General features: G+C 41.2%; 1 protein-coding gene, 1 long non-coding RNA gene and 1 pseudogene across 2 annotated transcripts; 1 reads left to right on the top strand and 2 right to left on the bottom strand.

Moving 5' to 3' along the window:
• Positions 1 to 1,207: 1,207 nt before the first annotated feature.
• On the bottom strand, positions 1,208 to 2,145 carry LOC110224417 (annotated as a pseudogene).
• Positions 2,146 to 5,453: 3,308 nt separating this feature from the next.
• LOC9329939 lies at positions 5,454 to 8,783 on the bottom strand. The gene is made up of 3 exons (XR_002329739.1): positions 8,127 to 8,783; positions 6,487 to 7,465; positions 5,454 to 6,394 (listed from the first exon to the last, which is right to left on the bottom strand). It is a non-coding gene; the product is annotated as an uncharacterized LOC9329939 (long non-coding RNA).
• A 6,823-nt stretch (positions 8,784 to 15,606) lies between these two features.
• LOC9329938 (putative cyclin-T1-1) lies at positions 15,607 to 16,889 on the top strand. Its single transcript, XM_002893831.2, has one exon. It carries the CDS (start codon positions 15,672 to 15,674, stop codon positions 16,422 to 16,424), a length of 753 nt encoding a protein of 250 aa, XP_002893877.1. The 5' UTR covers positions 15,607 to 15,671; the 3' UTR covers positions 16,425 to 16,889.

The following is a 16,889-nucleotide window of genomic DNA, read 5'->3' as shown; positions in this document are numbered from 1 at the left end:
CACTTCGGGATGATCCCGAACGCGTTTCCGACAGGTGCTGGCCTCCTCCTCGTCTTCTTCCTCGCTGTCAGATGGAACGGTATGGACCGGAGCATTCACAGGACCCGGAACTCCTCTAGCACGGAGATACATCTGAAGCATCTTCGGGATCTCAGCAACAGAATCGAAGTTCCGTCATTCCCATTGAAAGGGATCACTTTCCAAAGCCCGTATCTTCCTCTCCACCCGAGCGATGCGAGCCTCGAGCGTTTGCCTTTTGAGGCCTAGCCGTTGCCTCTCTTCACACAAGCGACGGTGCTTGTCGGCAACCTAGCATAAAGATGAATGAATAAGATGAAACAAAAAGTTTTTAAATCAAAAACTTTAAATAGTTACCTTGTCAATAAAATCGCAAGCCTCTTTCTTCTCCTTTGAAGGAAAGTGAAAGACGGCGTGGGGGAAAAGAACGCCGGCCGGTTCAAAGCCATCGCCGGACAAAAAAAGTGGGCTGCCGGGATCAACGGAGGCTACTTTTTCGTTTTCCATTCTTGAAATATTTCTCAAGTAAGATTCTAAAATCGTGTTTAAATAAAGCTTAGAAGTAGGTAAGCCTTTATTTATAATGATTTAGGGTTTGTCTTGGAACCATAAATCCAATAATGGTAGTGTGTCCGAGTGGTTTAAACCATTTTTGGAAAATCGAGAAAAGACAGTTATTGCATTAAAGATGAGCCGTTTTCCTTACTTATAAGAAGGGAAAGAGCAACCGTCGCATTAACTACAAAAGTTTCTAAGGCCCAAGCCCAATAAATTTATCGAGTTGACTAAACCCGAAGTGGGGAACTCGCTTTAAGCCGAGCTCAGTTCTCGCATTCTTAAGAGAAAGGTCTGATCAGCCTAAAAATCTCAAAAGCATAACCACAAGGCCACAAAAGGTTAAAAGCGGACTTTGCAAACCCGCATATAATTTTAACCAAACCCCCTTGGGTCATAACCTAGAAAGGTTTAAAAGCCTCCTCAGGCAAGTATCTTGTTCAAAAGAAATAATAAAGCCTCCTTAGGCCAAAAATAAGTTCGAAATTAAGTTTAAACTAAATGGGACAATCCCCAATTTAAAGTGGACGCAGCCACTACGGAATGATATCCACCTCGGACTCCGGCTCAGCAACCGAAGTTTCATTCACCTCCTTGACTGGTGCTTGGTCGGATGGAGCTCTTGGTCCGCCCTCTACATTACAACCATCCTCCGGAGTGACCGCCGGTGCCGCAGGTACCTCGGGTGGGACGACATCCTCTGCCTCACTTGAACCTGGGAAGGACCGTTCCAGTCAACTTTTTTAAAAAAAAAAAACATAAGGTGAGGAAAAGGTAGTAAGTGTCAAGAGCCAAGCATTACCTGCCCAGTCTAGACCCGAATCACTTATAGGAGGCGATTCAGTGAAGAATTCCTCGAAATTCTGCGGGTTGAAGGTCGAAGTGGGAAGAGCTGCCAAGCGACTCCGCTTTTCAGAAAGATTGGCCGACAGTTCGGTCCTTTCTTGCTCCTCGGAGAAATCCGTATCATGGATTTGATCCAACAGAATCAGGTTGCTCTCGTGCTCCTTGATGTCTGATTCCAAATCTGACCTAGCCTTCTCGGTCTGCATGAAGCGGATGGCCCCTTGGATCAACTCCATCCCGCATCCCTTAACTTCCTTTCTGGCTTTCGATGCCTACCTTGCCAACTCGGAATCACGCAATTTGGCAATCGCCTTGTACTTCGCGTTAAGCTCAATGAGTTGGTTATTCAGGATATCGGCGGTTGATTCGGATTCGTGAAGCCTACCCTGAACACCAGAAAGCTCATCCTGGAGTTTGAAATTTTGGTCGTACTGATCCTGCAGCTCCCCCTTAATCTTCGCCAGCTCGGATGTTAGACTGTCGACTTTGTCCTCCAGGTCGTGCTTGGAGCTGGTAGAAGAGCTTAGTTCAGCCTCAAGAGCAGAAAGTTTTTTCTTCCACGCGTCAATCTCCTTTTCCTGACCAAGGACCAGCCCCTCATAATGTTCAACCATGTCGTTAAGCTCACCGTTAGCCTGCCATTATGCATAAAATTGAGATGATGAGGCATTTCGATGAACGGCAGCACAATCGGAAAATTAAAGCGAAACTAACCCGAGATGAGTGATGCGCGTGAAGCAAATAGCGTTCACGAATCGCAGGGCGCCACTTGTCGAAGTCTGGCAAGATCGAACCCGATCGGGTCTTGAAGCATCGGAAGACGCTGCCTTCTTTCTCCATAGCTGAGAAGAAGGAAGAATTGTAAAAATTGGAATCTTAATAGAAACTAAAACGTTAGAGTATGTGTAAATCACCAAACCTGAAAGCGATTTGACTTGAGGGACAAGAACGGGCTTTAACCTCGAGGAAGCATCTCGAGATTCAGAATCTCCCTTTTTAGGAGATGCACTCCGAGCAGTCTTTTTGCTGTCGGGCTGAGAAGAAGAAGACATGTCAACAGGTCGGGGAGGACCCATTGGTTCAGTGGGAGGGGATGATCGAGGTGAACGATCAGTCCGGGCCCTTGATTTCTCCCTTCGCGGAGACGAGTCACCACGGGACGACTTGTCCCTCTTCCTACGAACCAAATTCTTAAGTGGTTTGTTGCTGAAATCGTCTCGGGGAGGACAAGGAGAATCACGACGAGGAGACCGCTCTCTCCGAGGAGAACGTTTGTCATGACGTTCGCGACGAGGTGTTAGCCTATAAGCAGCAACGGATCTGGCTCCCTCGGAGCTGTTATCATCAACCAGCAGGGTCCCGCTGTAATCTTTTTTATCAATGGCGGCCGCGAGGAACGCCTTGTTTTCATCACAAGCCTCTGCTATCGGCTTGGAAAGTTTCTTACGCAGGGCAGTAAGGGCCCGAGCTGACATGCCCTGAGTTGAGGGAGGAGGCGGAAGACGATGAAGTAGATTGGGAGGACTCATCCTGAGTTTTCGGTTGGCCTCGATAAACCGATCGAGGGTGAAAGAATTCCAAAGGGTTTCCCCTTCGAGGATTGTTCTGAAGAACTTGACAAATTCTTTAGTCGGGAGAGTTGAAGCGATAAGAGCTGCGAAGTGAAACAACTAATTTGGTCAGTAAAAAATAATAAAATAAACAGGAAAGGAATATACGACCTAGTCTCTACCAGGCTTCGTAGACCACTTCGATGGGAGTACATCAGAAAGATTCCCAATCGAAGCAGGAGTTTTCTTAATCAGGAACCAAGGATGGTGCCAGTTTTCATCCTTGTTCGGGAGGTGCAAAATGACGTTCCTGTTGGCATTTGGATACGCCGAGAAGTACCCAGTTTTCTTGATGAACTCCTTACGCTTAGGAGTTCATTCAGCTCGGGGACTCCAATGACGTAGCCAGCCTCCGCCGCAACGCTTATAATCCCGAGGATGGTTCGGAGGAGATTGGGGGTTAATTGAGGTAAAGCAATCTCGAGAGCCGCCAAGAATCGAACTAGGGCTTCGGGAAGGGGGAAGGTCAATCCGCAGCCCTTGAAGTAAATTTCGTAAACATAAAAGTAGCCGTCACGGTGGTTCTCCGGGGATTCCGTAGGATCGGCTATTTGCGCCTCCGCTATAATTCCAGGAGGAATTTGACAAAGCCCCTTTAATCGCTCAAGGGATTGAAGAGTACAGGTGGATTTGTAATGAGGACCGGCGATATCGTTAGGACGAGTGCATTCGTCATTACTAGAACGCCTCTCATCATAAGACGGAGATTCAGGTCTTTCAGAATCGGAAGTCATCGGAGAAAAATGAAAAATTCAAGATCCGGCGAAGAGAGGTTCAGTGAAGAAAAGTAGAGAGAAGTTTTGATTAAAGCACAAAAGTAAAAGAAGAAAGTAATGGTGAAAAGAAGTTACCTCACACAGGCTAATCATGAAACCGCCTCGGAAGTTGTGTGGGAAGTGGGAAGGTTTTTTCCCGTTTTAATAGTAAATAATCGATATACGGTCATAATGGCGACAGATGTCACGCGACTAAATATGGGTAGCGCCGAAATTAAAGGTCTGATGGGATCTTGGCGGGAAAAATCAGAAGATTCCTCGGAACGCAATCTTTGGTCATTAAAGCATTTAAAAGTCCTCCGAATTGGAATAGTACTTCGAAGAACTTGGGGGGCTAACTGTTGGTGTCGGATCCCGCACCAGAAGTCCAAGACCAACCAAAGATTGCCACGTAGTCAAGATAATGGCCCATAAAGGATGAAGCCCATTGGACCCATGAGCCGAAGGAACGGTCGAAGTGGTTGTCACCACTTCGAGAATCCGAAGTGACTGCACTATGACATGAGTTCGGTGTAGAAGACACGGGTAAGTCGGTTCAAGGAAACTTGGGCCGAAAAGGCGAGGCCCACGAAGATCAGAGTCAACTCAAATTCAAACGTTGAGCATTAAAGTCAAGGAATCAAAACGGACACATTTAAGAAGGAATAATTGTACTTAATTACTCATTTTAATGTCGTTTCTCTATGTATAAATATAATGGCCAATGGCCATGTAAAGGGATCTCTCTCTGGAGCAAGAAATACGATAGCAATTTTGGTAGCAATTCATAAGCCTTTTACGTTCTTATTTTTTGTCCCTCAAGAATAATCTTTCCTACTAATAAAAATACTTGAGTGTGTGAATCTGACATCCACAGTTATCAACATGTTAACCAAATAGTAAATACCGTTATTTTTCTCATTTTCTTTGCACATGATAAATAAAAATGGCTAAAAAACCGATGTTATCCCCTTATAATATCAAAATCGATATAATACTATATTAAATCCTAGTTTTAACATACAACATCTATCTATATCTGATGCGAACAACAATAAATTGAAGAAATTAAGAAGAATCTTCGGCTAACAAAGTGGATAAAATTTCTTTAATTTACTGTTGTTCACATATGATAGATTGTTGAAAAAAGCATTAGCAATTTAGAAAAAGTTACACATTAATAACATGATTTTAGTTGATATTACTGAAGAACTGAAGGTCTTAGAGGATTTCTATAATAAGTCAAGTTTTTTTAGGAATTTTCCTTAAACAAAACTAAAAGCATTTGACGATTTGGTTGGAGAAATCCTTAAAAAAAAAAACAGATCGTGTTTTTTATTTCCAAGTTAAATTAGTCTGTGTATTTTTATGACAACAACAAAGTTCATGTATTTTTTGGCAAATATTAAATAAGTCGGATAGTTTTTTAGGAATTTTTCGGTAAATAAAATTAACAACGTTTGACGATTTGGATAACGCTGTTAACGGCCGTTACGGCGAAGGAAGGAAATCGGAAAAAAAAAATTAGTTAGTGTTTTTTATTTCCAACCCAAATTAGTTTGTGTATTGTTCTAGCAACGAAAAAAGTTTAGGTAGTTTTCTAGCAAATATTAAATAAGTGGGGCTTTTGTAGGGAATTTTCCCATTATTTTTCCCATTATTTTTCCCATTGATAAGATACTTGGAGTTAATACATAGCGGCAAGGAAAGAAATCCTTCCGAAAACAAAGCCGGCGGGTACATAGAAACCCCCAGAGACAAAGGCCAAAAAAGGCAGACATAAAAGAAGGAAAATCTTAAAGTACAGGGAATGGCTAATATCTAAGACTCAAGTAAACAACTGCAAACTCTTCACTAAAAGCATCCGACGAACATTTCCATAGAATAATTTGGGCGCTGGAAAGTGGTTACAAACAGGAGCAACAAGAGGACCCATCATTAGATTACCTTTAAATGAAAGGCCCGAGAAGGATACTAAACCAAGCTCACACAACCACAACCCCAGCAGGAACGAGCACAGACAAATATAAGAGGATCAGAGCACAGATCCTAACCATCACTACCACATCAGAAACCAGAGAAGACAAGCAGATGAAGGGACAAGGAGAAGCCTTGAGATCCGAAGGGGAAAACGCCAAAGAGGACCAACAAACCTTACACGCGGATATTCGTAGACCCAGCCAAAACCATCTACAGCCTAAGAACTGGTTATGCCACTCAAGAGAAGGAATGGAGACCGAGCCTACCACATCGTCTTGAACTCAAATCTTAAATCCAAACAAGGATAAGGAAGAGAGCTTGTAGATGCCTTTGCAGGAGACTACCATCCGAAAGAAGAACCCACAAAACGAAACCATCACAAACTCATAACACCAATAACCGGGCAGAAAGTAACAGGAGGCAGAATTAGGAGTCAATATTCCCAGCCCTAAACTTGAAATTAAGGCTTCTACCCTCAACCAAACGCACCCAAACACACTCCAACAACCAAAGCAATTAACCGAAGGTAAATTAAGGGACGACCTGTGAGGATAAATGAAGACGAAGGCCGTTGCCGCAGATCCAATGGACGCAGCCGGAAAACTCGACAAACCAAAATCGAATCCCAATCTGACAAGAACAGAGACGAAAATCACAGATCGGAGAACCGCAAAAACCAGTCGGAGAACATTCAACTCCACAACAGGGTCGGAGAGACTCACCTACTCCGAAATAAGTTGAAGAGAAAGGCCTGATCGAAGCAGGAGATGTTGCCGCGAAGAAATAAAAAACTAGATGGGAGGAGATACCATTTCACCTAGCGAGCCTGAATAGATCCGGGGAGGAAGAAGAAAGTCGAAGGAGAAGATGATTTCAGGAAGCCAACTTCGTCCTCCAACTCCGGCCAAAGACAAGCCATAACCGCCACCCAGATCCAGACGAAGCAAGGCAAGATCTTCACCACATCGCAGAAAACAGTAGAAACAAAAAAAGAAAAGCAACTACTACATGGGGAGACCAGCACCAGTGCTGTGGAAGCCACCAGCAACCGGTCTCAGGCGGAGAGCACGTACAGCGGCGGCTAGGTTAGGGCGAAATGAGAGAGAGAGAGAGAGTCTTTTTGATGACCTTTTTTACAACGTTGAACCCTCCATGGGCTCTCTCCCATTGTTTAGTATAAATTATGGAAATTTGTAAGATGTGAGTTTGTGTAAAAAATTTAAAATTTTTGATAGTCCAATGGTAGTCTCTCAAGTGAAGTTCTCATAAAATTTTATGTGTTTTGGATATGATTTTGGTTTTGTGGAGAAAACAAAAATATGATTTTGGTTTATGTGTTTTGATACGTTTCACAATCGGAATCGTAGTTCAGAAAAGACATATACAAAGTTTACAATTGGTTTCCTCTATAACAAATCTGCTTCACAATTGCTTTCCTCTATGACTAAACTCTACAAATTTGATCATAGCATATACAAAGTTTTCAGTCATCATTGTCTTCAGTCACCAAGTCCTCAGTCATCAATGTCTTCTCTGTTCAGCTTCCTTGTGAATCGCTGCAACTTTTTTCTTCATCCTCTCTGCATACTCTGCTTTCTTCTTCTCTAGTCGCTCATGCATTAAAACCAAATCACAAACACTTCCCACGCTCTAACAAAAAACAATCTCTTCTCCTTTGACAAATCAGCTAGCTTAACATATCTATATAACAAACAAATGTAGCTCAGTAATTTCCATAAAACATTACAACCAGAAAGTTGTGTTTTTACCCATCTGCTCTCACTCTGGTAATACAACACTCTTAACGCATACATAGCATATCCAATCCCACACAAAGCAATCAATTCTTTCAATATCTCCAAGTTCAAAACACTACTATTCTCCTTCTCACCAATCTCCTTAACCAAATCCCACAAACCATAAGCATCCATTCTACGTGTATTTGATAAAGACGAAAATCGCTTGACAAACCATAGAATTAGTATTTGGAAATCTAAATCAAATTCACCCATATGGAGAGCAAAGTCAATGCATAACCATAATAGATAAATCTAGCTTCTGTCAAATCTCACAAAGCACGATCATGAAGAAGAAACCACATGAATCACTAGAGTTTCTATGACCTCAATTAAACCATTCTCTTGAAAACAAATAAAGGTGAATTTCAACAATTCGAAACTATCACACACAACACTAGAATCTCATAAGCTTTGTTCTTGATTCAAAGTTTATAATTCATAAAAATAACATAAACAATGCTACAATTGCTAAAGATCAAACGAAAACGAGAGCAAGAATCCAGAAGTCAGAGGAATTGCAAAACAGAGAGTCAAATCAACCAACGAATTCTGTTCGAGATAACCTGTAAATCAACGTGGGCTTGGTACAATGGATCTCTGAATCTTTTTCTCTTTCTCTGATGAACCCTAAAAATTGATGCAGAGAAAAGAGAAGAAATTGATTGAAAAGATGATGACTCCGGCGTCACGAATTCTCAGATACCACGATTACACACGTAATTTTACTCCCACTCATTGGAATCGGAGAAATCGGCGGTTTGATCGCCATCGCCAGAGAGAGAAAAAGTAGTCGTTTACAAAGAGAGAAGATACCAAGATTTTTTTTCTTTTGTTAAAATAGATGCTCCAATCAGAGTGTGCCACGTGTACGGTTCTCTTAATTGCTCAAAGCTCTCTGCAGAGAGTCGATTCTCTGCCGATTCTCTGCCTTCATATCAGTTTTGATTTATTTTTTTGCCAACTAAACCAGAGAACTTATCAAAATTTTTAAGAGAATCTCCAATTGGAGGTGCTCTTAACCCTCAGTTTGAATCTCTCCAAGATAGCGAACAATCGTTTGCGTCGTTTGGATCAAATATGTCATGCTGATTACCTCATGAATGTTCAAATATAGGCCGGCCGTACTTGTGATGGTTCCCAAGGATCCAATATGACCACTTTTCCCCTCTCTTAGTATGGGTCCTGCCCCGTACGAGCAAATCGCTTCAAAAGGATTTGTCTACACAGTCGAGTGGTATGCATTTTAGAATTTCATATACAATCCCGAAAGTTTTAATTTTTTTTTTAATATATTTTGGCTGTTTTGCTCTAAAGTAATTTAGGGTTTTATGCAAAAAAAAACTTGCGCCTTGCAAATTTTTGCAAATTTTATCCTTCATCTGCAGAAAATGTAGATTAATCCTATGAAGTAAAAAATAATACGCAATATAACAATTTTTTGCTACCTTCAAATTTGTAAAATTTTGATAAATAATATGTCACATTAAAGTCCTCGTGACGAGGAGTTCAACTTTACTTAAAAAAATTTAAAATCTAATGTATGTGACCGTGGAAACGTTTACAATATACGTATAAGGGTTCTATTGCATATTAACGATTGCAAGAATTAACGATTCGAAGGATTTTTTTTCGTTCAGAAAACCCAAATTTTAATGCTTGGACTTCTCTAAAGAAATTCATCATCTTCATCTCCAGCCCCAAATGTCTTCTTCTTCTCCTTCTAAAACGTTTTAACGTTTGATCTTTAATCTTTAGAGTTGAGTGCTTTTAATTGTTTATCTTTAATTGTTTATTTGTTTTTACTTGAGTGCTTTTGGATCTTTAGAGTTGCTTAGCAACACTATACCAACCTTTAAGTTTGATTCTTCTCTTTGTGCCGGTTTTAGTGTTTTGACAATAAAAATTTTTCCATGTTCCCCTCTCCAACATCTAGACTCATAAAAAGAGTCATGGTTGCAAATAGTTTTGATCTTTATGAATAATGTTATGTATATGTGTAAACGGGTGAAAGGCAAAACAAAATGCCTTTTCTCTCTGAGGACGACTTCTGGGGCGATCTTCATTTCCCCCTTTTTCTTCTTCTGATTTCTCCATTCTGGAGTGTAATTCCGACGGAAACCATCGTTTTTTGGGTGGTTAATTTCGACGGTTTGATTCTGTCACGGTTTACGGTTGACAGTTTTACCTTTCCTTCGATTTCGAAGGATAACTGTAATCGAAAACCGCCATGGATATACACCTATATATCTGTCGGAATCCTTCAAGCCCTTCTCTCTTCAATCTCTGTGTCCTATCTAAGAATCTGTTTACTGAAAAGCTTTCGAATCATGAGTGATAATGTCCGGAAATCGCTTCAAGATCTGAATTTGGGAATCAATGATACCCCAATTTCACTTCCGTCTGAATTGTGTGGGAGGGCCGCCACAATCAATCGTTTCAGTCTGATTGTCACTGTCGTGAACCCCAGGAAGCAAAACCTGCGAGCAATTGCTAACCAGATGCCAAGGATTTGGGGCTTCGCCGATTCGTGCCGCGGAAGAATTCTGGGAAATGGAAAAGTTCTTTTCATTTTCCAGACTGAGGAGTCACTGAATCTCGTCCTTCGTCGGGGACCATGGGCGTTCAATGATTGGATGATCTCGGTCTACCGTTGGTATCCAAACATCACCGAAGAGGAGATGAAGATCATTCCTTTCTGGATTCAAATTAGGGGAATTCCAATTCTCTATCTATCTGAAGCGATGGTAAGATACATTGGAACCCAACTGGGACAAGTCGCAAATGTTGATTATGATGAGAATGCAGCAGCCACTACGGAGTTTGCAAGAGTTTGTGTGAATTGGAATTTTGATATGCCGCTGCGTTTTCAAAGGAATTTCCAATTTGCTGTGGATGAAAACACAATCCTGAAGTTTCGATTTGAACGACTTCGCAATTTCTGCACAAGATGTGGTTCCCTGAAGCATGATGCAAAGGAGTGTTCCCTGGAATTTGAAGACCCTCCAACGGATGACAGTGATGATGATAATGATCATGCAGACCATCAACCACCACAAGTGAATGTTTTCGACCCCGCAGTCACTTTGCCAACCATTGCAACTGCTGTAGAGATTCCAGGCCTGGGGAAATCAAAGGCTCACACAGAATTCATCATCACTGAATCCAGTGAATCGTCCTTGCCAAGTGCTTTTGAAGATGTGGAACTCACAGCCGAGAGACTCCACTACCTGTACAACAAGTTTGCAAAAGGGAAGGATCAGGTTGGTATACCAAACACAGTGTCTTCTTTCGCGGAGGCTGACAACAATGGTTTCTGCTTCAACAAACGTAAAAGGAGTGAGTGGGAAGTCTACTACCAGCAGCGCGAAGAAGAGGAAGATCTGACGGTCCTGAGTCAGATTCGTAAAAAGGAGAAGGCAGAGTCTCAGGGCTCGTCTTCTGGTATCAAAATGGACAGAGGCGCGGGGGGCCCGGTACCCCCACAACCACCATGAGGATCGTATCCTGGAACTGTCAGGGAATTTGTTCGCCGCTAACTCAAGAAAGATTGAAGCGGCTGTGTCGTATAGTAAACCCTGACATTTTATTTCTGTGTGAAACTTTAAATATGTGTAATATTGTACGTGATTTCTCGTGTGTTCTAGGATTTAGTAATGTAATTACAGAACCCCCTCATGGTCGGAGTGGTGGTCTAGCTATGATGTGGATGAATAATGTATCTCTATCTAAAGTGTATCAGGATGAACGTATGATTGATGTATTTGTCAAATATAATGATAATGGCTTTTATTTATCAGGTGTTTACGGACACCCTGTTCAAGGCCTACGTCATTTATTTTGGGAACGTTTGGAGAGAATTGGTCTAGTAAGAGACAATGCGTGGATGCTTATAGGGGATTTTAATGAAATCATTTCAAACTCAGAAAAAATAGGAGGGCCAAGACGAGAAGAATGGACTTTCAGAGATTTTAGAAACATGATCTCCACTTGTGATTTGATAGATCTTAGGTCCAAAGGAGACCGGTTCTCCTGGGTTGGAGAGAGACATAATCACACTGTCAAATGTTGTCTTGATCGTGTTATGGTAAATTCAGAATGGGCTGGCACTTATCCTAATGCTGAAGCAGAGTTTATGGAATTTAATGGCTCCGATCACAAACCAGTCCTAACTTCCTTTAACCTCAATACCAACGCCACTCATAAACCCTTTAGGTTTGACAAACGTCTACAACAAATCCCGGAGTTTGATACCATTGTTGCGGAAGGATGGCACTCTTGTAAGCTTCAAGGAAGATACTCCATTTGTGACCAAATTAGGAATTGCAGACAAGCAATGTCGAAAGGCAAACATAGGACGAATATGAATGCGGCAAAACGCATTGATCATTTTCAAACCAGATTAAATTCTGCTATGGAAAGCACAATTAGCAGTGAGAGACGTTGCATACCTTACCTTCAAAGAGAGCTGGCAAAAGCATATCGAGATGAAGAAACATATTGGCGTACAAAAAGCCGCAAACAGTGGCTAAAGGATGGTGACCGCAACACTGCCTATTTTCATGCATGTACAAAAACAAGGTATTCCAAAAACTACATCACCTCAATTCAAGACGAACATCATAACATACACCGTGGAGACAGAGAAGTCGGAGAGCATGCTCAAGCTTACTTCAAGAAAGTTTATACATCGAGTAAAATCCCAGTCTCGCCTATAGATTTTGGGGATTTCACTCCCACGGTCACACATGATATCAATGACGAGCTGACTCGGGATTTTGAAGATAAAGAAATATATGATGCTGTTTGCTCTATCGGTGATGACAAAGCCCCCGGCCCCGATGGTTTAACAGCACGTTTCTACAAATCATATTGGAATATCATTGGTGAGGACGTTATCAAAGAGGTGCGCGATTTCTTTTTAACCTCCTACATGAAACCAAGTATCAATCATACAAATATCTGTATGATACCCAAACATACTAATGCAAAAACCCTGAGTGACTATAGACCTATAGCTTTGTGTAATGTCCTTTATAAAATTATCTCAAAGTGCCTTGTTAACCGCCTTAAACATCACTTGGGAAATATTATTTCGGATTCACAAGCAGCCTTTATTCCTGGGAGACTCATAACAGACAACATTCTCATTGCCCACGAGGTGATGCACTCCTTAAAAACTCGTAAGAGAGTCTCCCAAAACTATATGGCTGTTAAAACGGATGTTACAAAAGCTTACGATAGAGTAGAATGGGGTTTTTTGGAGACCACAATGAAACTGTTTGGGTTTTCGAATCAATGGATTGAATGGATCATGGCTACAGTTCGTTCTGTAACGTATTCGGTTCTTGTGAACGGTTCACCTCACGGGCTGGTCACACCGGAGCGGGGTATTAGACAAGGCGACCCTCTTTCCCCGTATCTATTCATTCTATGTGCAGATATTATGAACCACCTCATCACAACAAAAGCAAAATCTGGGGAAATTCGTGGTGTGAGAATAGGGAATGGTGTTCCTGCCATTACTCATCTCCAATTTGCAGACGATTCACTCTTTTTCTGCCAAGCAAATAGCCGAAATTGCCGCGCTTTGAAAGAAGCTTTCGAAGTTTATGAATACTATTCAGGCCAGAAAATAAATACAAATAAATCCCTTATCACTTTTGGATCCAGAGTTAACGGCAACCTTCAAAATCGCCTAAAACACATTCTGGAAATTCCAAATCATGGAGGTAATGGGAAATATTTAGGCCTACCTGAACAGTTTGGCAAGAAAAAGAAAGAAATGTTTGCGTATATTATCGATAAAGTGAAGCAGAGAACATCAACTTGGAGTGCACGATACCTATCACCAGCCGGAAAAGAGATCATGATAAAATCGGTAGCCCTTTCAATGCCGGTCTACACAATGTCTTGTTTTAAACTACCATTGGGAGTAGTCTCCGAAATCGAAGCTCGGCTCATGCGATTTTGGTGGGAAAAGGGTGATCAAAACAAAGGCATCCCATGGATAGCGTGGAAACGGTTACAGTTCTCCAAGAAAGAGGGAGGTTTAGGTTTTAAAGACCTTTCTAAATTCAATGATGCCCTACTAGCTAAACAAGCCTGGCGAATCATTAGAAATCCAAACTGTTTACTCGCTCGGCTTATGAAAGCTCGTTACTTCCGCGATGATAATATTTTGGATGCAAAACAACGTGTAAAACAGTCTTATGGGTGGGCCTCCGTGTTAGCTGGACTGGAAGTTATCAAAAAAGGTTCAAGGTTGATCATAGGCGATGGTGAACTTGCTCGTTTGGATGGTGATAACGTTGTCCCGACTCACCCACCTCGACCAATCCGAAGCATTAATGGCAGCTCCGACATTACCATCAAAGAATTAATCTCTAATACAGGTTCATACAGGTTTTGGAACAAGAATGCAATTAGAGACAAAGTCTTTCTAGAGGACCGTAACATATTTGAACAATTTCACCTTCCACAATGTATACAATCAGATAAATTAGTCTGGCATTATAATAAAACAGGGGAATACACGGTCCGCTCGGGTTATTGGCTAACTACTCATGAACATCAATACCTGGCTGCTCGTCCAGAAGTACCTTTCGGTTCCCTAACAATGAAGAACTCCATTTGGAAATTATCAACAATACCAAAAATCAAACATTTCCTTTGGAGGGCAACCACAAAGGCTTTAGCCACAACAACACGTCTGAACACCCGCGGCATGAAGTTGGATCCAAAGTGTCCGCGCTGCTGTGTGGCAAATGAGACCATCAACCACGTCCTTTTCACATGTCCTTTTGCAACTATGATATGGAGATTATCCAATGTTCCTTTACACTCACTACAATCTCCTTCCGCAAACTATGAAAGTAATCTCTTAAAGGTATTGGAATTACAAAAACTGCAGGGTTTGGAAACAGAACAGAAACTTTTACCACTCTGGCTCCTATGGCACATATGGAAAGCAAGGAATAAGTACATCTTCAACATGATCTGAATGAGCCCCTCTATGGTCGTCCTACAAGCGAGAGCAGAAGTGCATGAATGGGTTGATAATCTTCAGTCTAGAGAACCTTATGATCAAGCGTTAGCTTTCGACCAAATTGAGCAACATTGGAGGAGACCCCCAGCACCTTTTCTCAAATGTAATTATGATGCCGGATTTGATCCATTAACACACCAAGTTACGGGTGGGTGGATTTTGAGAGATGATAGAGGCAATGCAAATTTTTGGGGTGCGTCCCGTCTACCAAATGCCATCACGCCCCTTGAAGCAGAAGCTAAGAGTTTACTGGCCGCAATGCAACAAGTATGGATTCATGGTCATACTTCGGTTATTTTTGAAGGCGATTGTCAGAACCTCACAAAGATGATTAACGGAGAATCGTATGATATCACAATCGATGGTATCTATCAAGACATTTTGTTATGGGCAGCTAAATTTCATTCTTTACAGTTTGTATTTGCTAAACGTTCTTGTAATAATGCGGCTCATTTGTTGGCAAAACATGGTGTTTCTGTTCGATGTTTTTTCTCTGAAACTTGTAATCCACCAAGGTGGTTATCTCAACAATTGTATGATGATTTTTCTTATTCATTAATATAATTTTATTTTCGACGAAAAAAAAAAAAATGTTATGTATATGTGTTTTATCATTATGTTGGTAATGGTATATCTTGGAAAAGTGAAAACTTAAATTTATTTATAAGAAAAAAATAACCTAACATAAATTAAATGACGTGCAAATCATTTTTTCGTTGAAAACAATTATTTTTTAGAAAAATAGAATCATAATTTATGGTTTGACCAATACCATTACAGTCAATTAGATGTGGCATATGGCAATTTGTGAATCCATATTGTGGACGAAAAAGGAAAAAAAAAAAAGGTTGCAAAATAAGAAGAAAATAAACAAAAAAAAAAGTAAAAAACCCAAATAGATGAAGTAAAAATAAAATACAATCTTCTCTTAAAAATCAAACAACTTTTTAGGGGATTACCAAAAAAAAACAACTTTTTAGGGTTAGAGGTTTGATTAAATCTTCCTCGATTCTCTATCTTTTTGAATATAAAATCGATTTAGAGATTTTGGGTTTGTTCAACAATGGCAGAAACAAAGTGGTATTACACAAGAGAAGAGATTGAAAAAATCTCTCCATCGAGACTTGACGGTATCAACTTTAAAGAAGAGACTTTCCAACGTTGGTCTTACACTTCATTCCTTCAAGAGCTTGGCCAGAGACTAAACAATCCTCAGAAATCTATAGCCACATCGATTGTCTTGTGTCAACGATTCTTCACTCGTCAATCACTTGCAAAGAACGACCCAAAAACAGTAGCCATCATCTGTATGTTTATCGCTGGAAAAGTCGAAGGGTCTCCAAAGCCGGCCGGTGACGTCATCGTTGTCTCTTACCGAGTTTTACACAATAAAGAGCCGTTGAGAGATGTGTTCGAGGGATTGAAGAAGACTGTGTTAACCGGAGAGAAGCTTGTGCTCTCTACGTTAGGATTTGATCTCGAAATCGAACACCCTTATAAACTAGTGATGGATTGGGTTAAAAGATCGGTTAAGGCCGAGGATGTTAGGCGGTTATGTCAAGCTGCATTTAATTTCATCAATGATAGTCTAAGGACGTCGCTTTGCTTGCAGTTCGGGCCTAGTCAGATTGCAGCCGCTGCTATATATATCGGTTCGTTCATGTGTAAGATGACGTTACCGGGTGATGGAGAGAAAGTGTGGTGGCGAGAGTTCGATGTCACGAAGCGTCAATTGTGGGAAATTTGTGACCAGACACTTGATCTTTATATTCAGGACTTCGTCATTCCGGTAGCGAGAGGTGACAGTTTGGTTTGAGAACAGACACTTGTGACCAGACACTTGATCTTTATATTCAGGACTTCGTCATTCCACTCAAAGCTTTCGATGGCAGTCCAAAGGTCATGAGCGGAGCACTTTGGTTTGAGAACAGTTTCGAGGATGGACTCCGTAATTGTCCCGTAGATCCACATCTTGACAAGATCGTTGTGTTCCTTCCATGACTTTTCAGTTTCCGGTGTGGAGGAGGAGGTGCCGTCGATGTGACCAAGAACACCAAAACTGCTACAATGTGTTTCAAAAAGCTCTCTCCATGTATCATAATTGAGTTTGGTCATGTCAAGAGTGATGGGTACGTAAGCTTTGATTTGGCTTATAGAGAATGGTTTGTCATTGGTGGGAGGAGTAAGGGCCATCGTTGAGAATAGAGAGAATTAGAGATGAATAACAAGAAAGAGGATTGCTTTGAGGAAGAAGGAAGATGAAGAGAAAAGGATGAAGAAG

The sequence above is a fragment of the Arabidopsis lyrata genome (assembly GCF_000004255.2).
Source record: "Arabidopsis lyrata subsp. lyrata unplaced genomic scaffold ARALYscaffold_1, whole genome shotgun sequence".
Lineage (NCBI taxonomy): Eukaryota > Viridiplantae > Streptophyta > Magnoliopsida > Brassicales > Brassicaceae > Arabidopsis > Arabidopsis lyrata.
The sequence above is the reverse complement of the archived record's forward strand: the minus strand, read 5'-3'. Positions and strand labels throughout refer to the sequence as shown.

Excerpts from the sequence above, each read along its gene's own strand:
- LOC9329938 (XM_002893831.2), top strand. The coding sequence starts at position 15,672 with ATGGCAGAAACAAAGTGGTATTACACAAGAGAAGAGATTGAAAAAATC.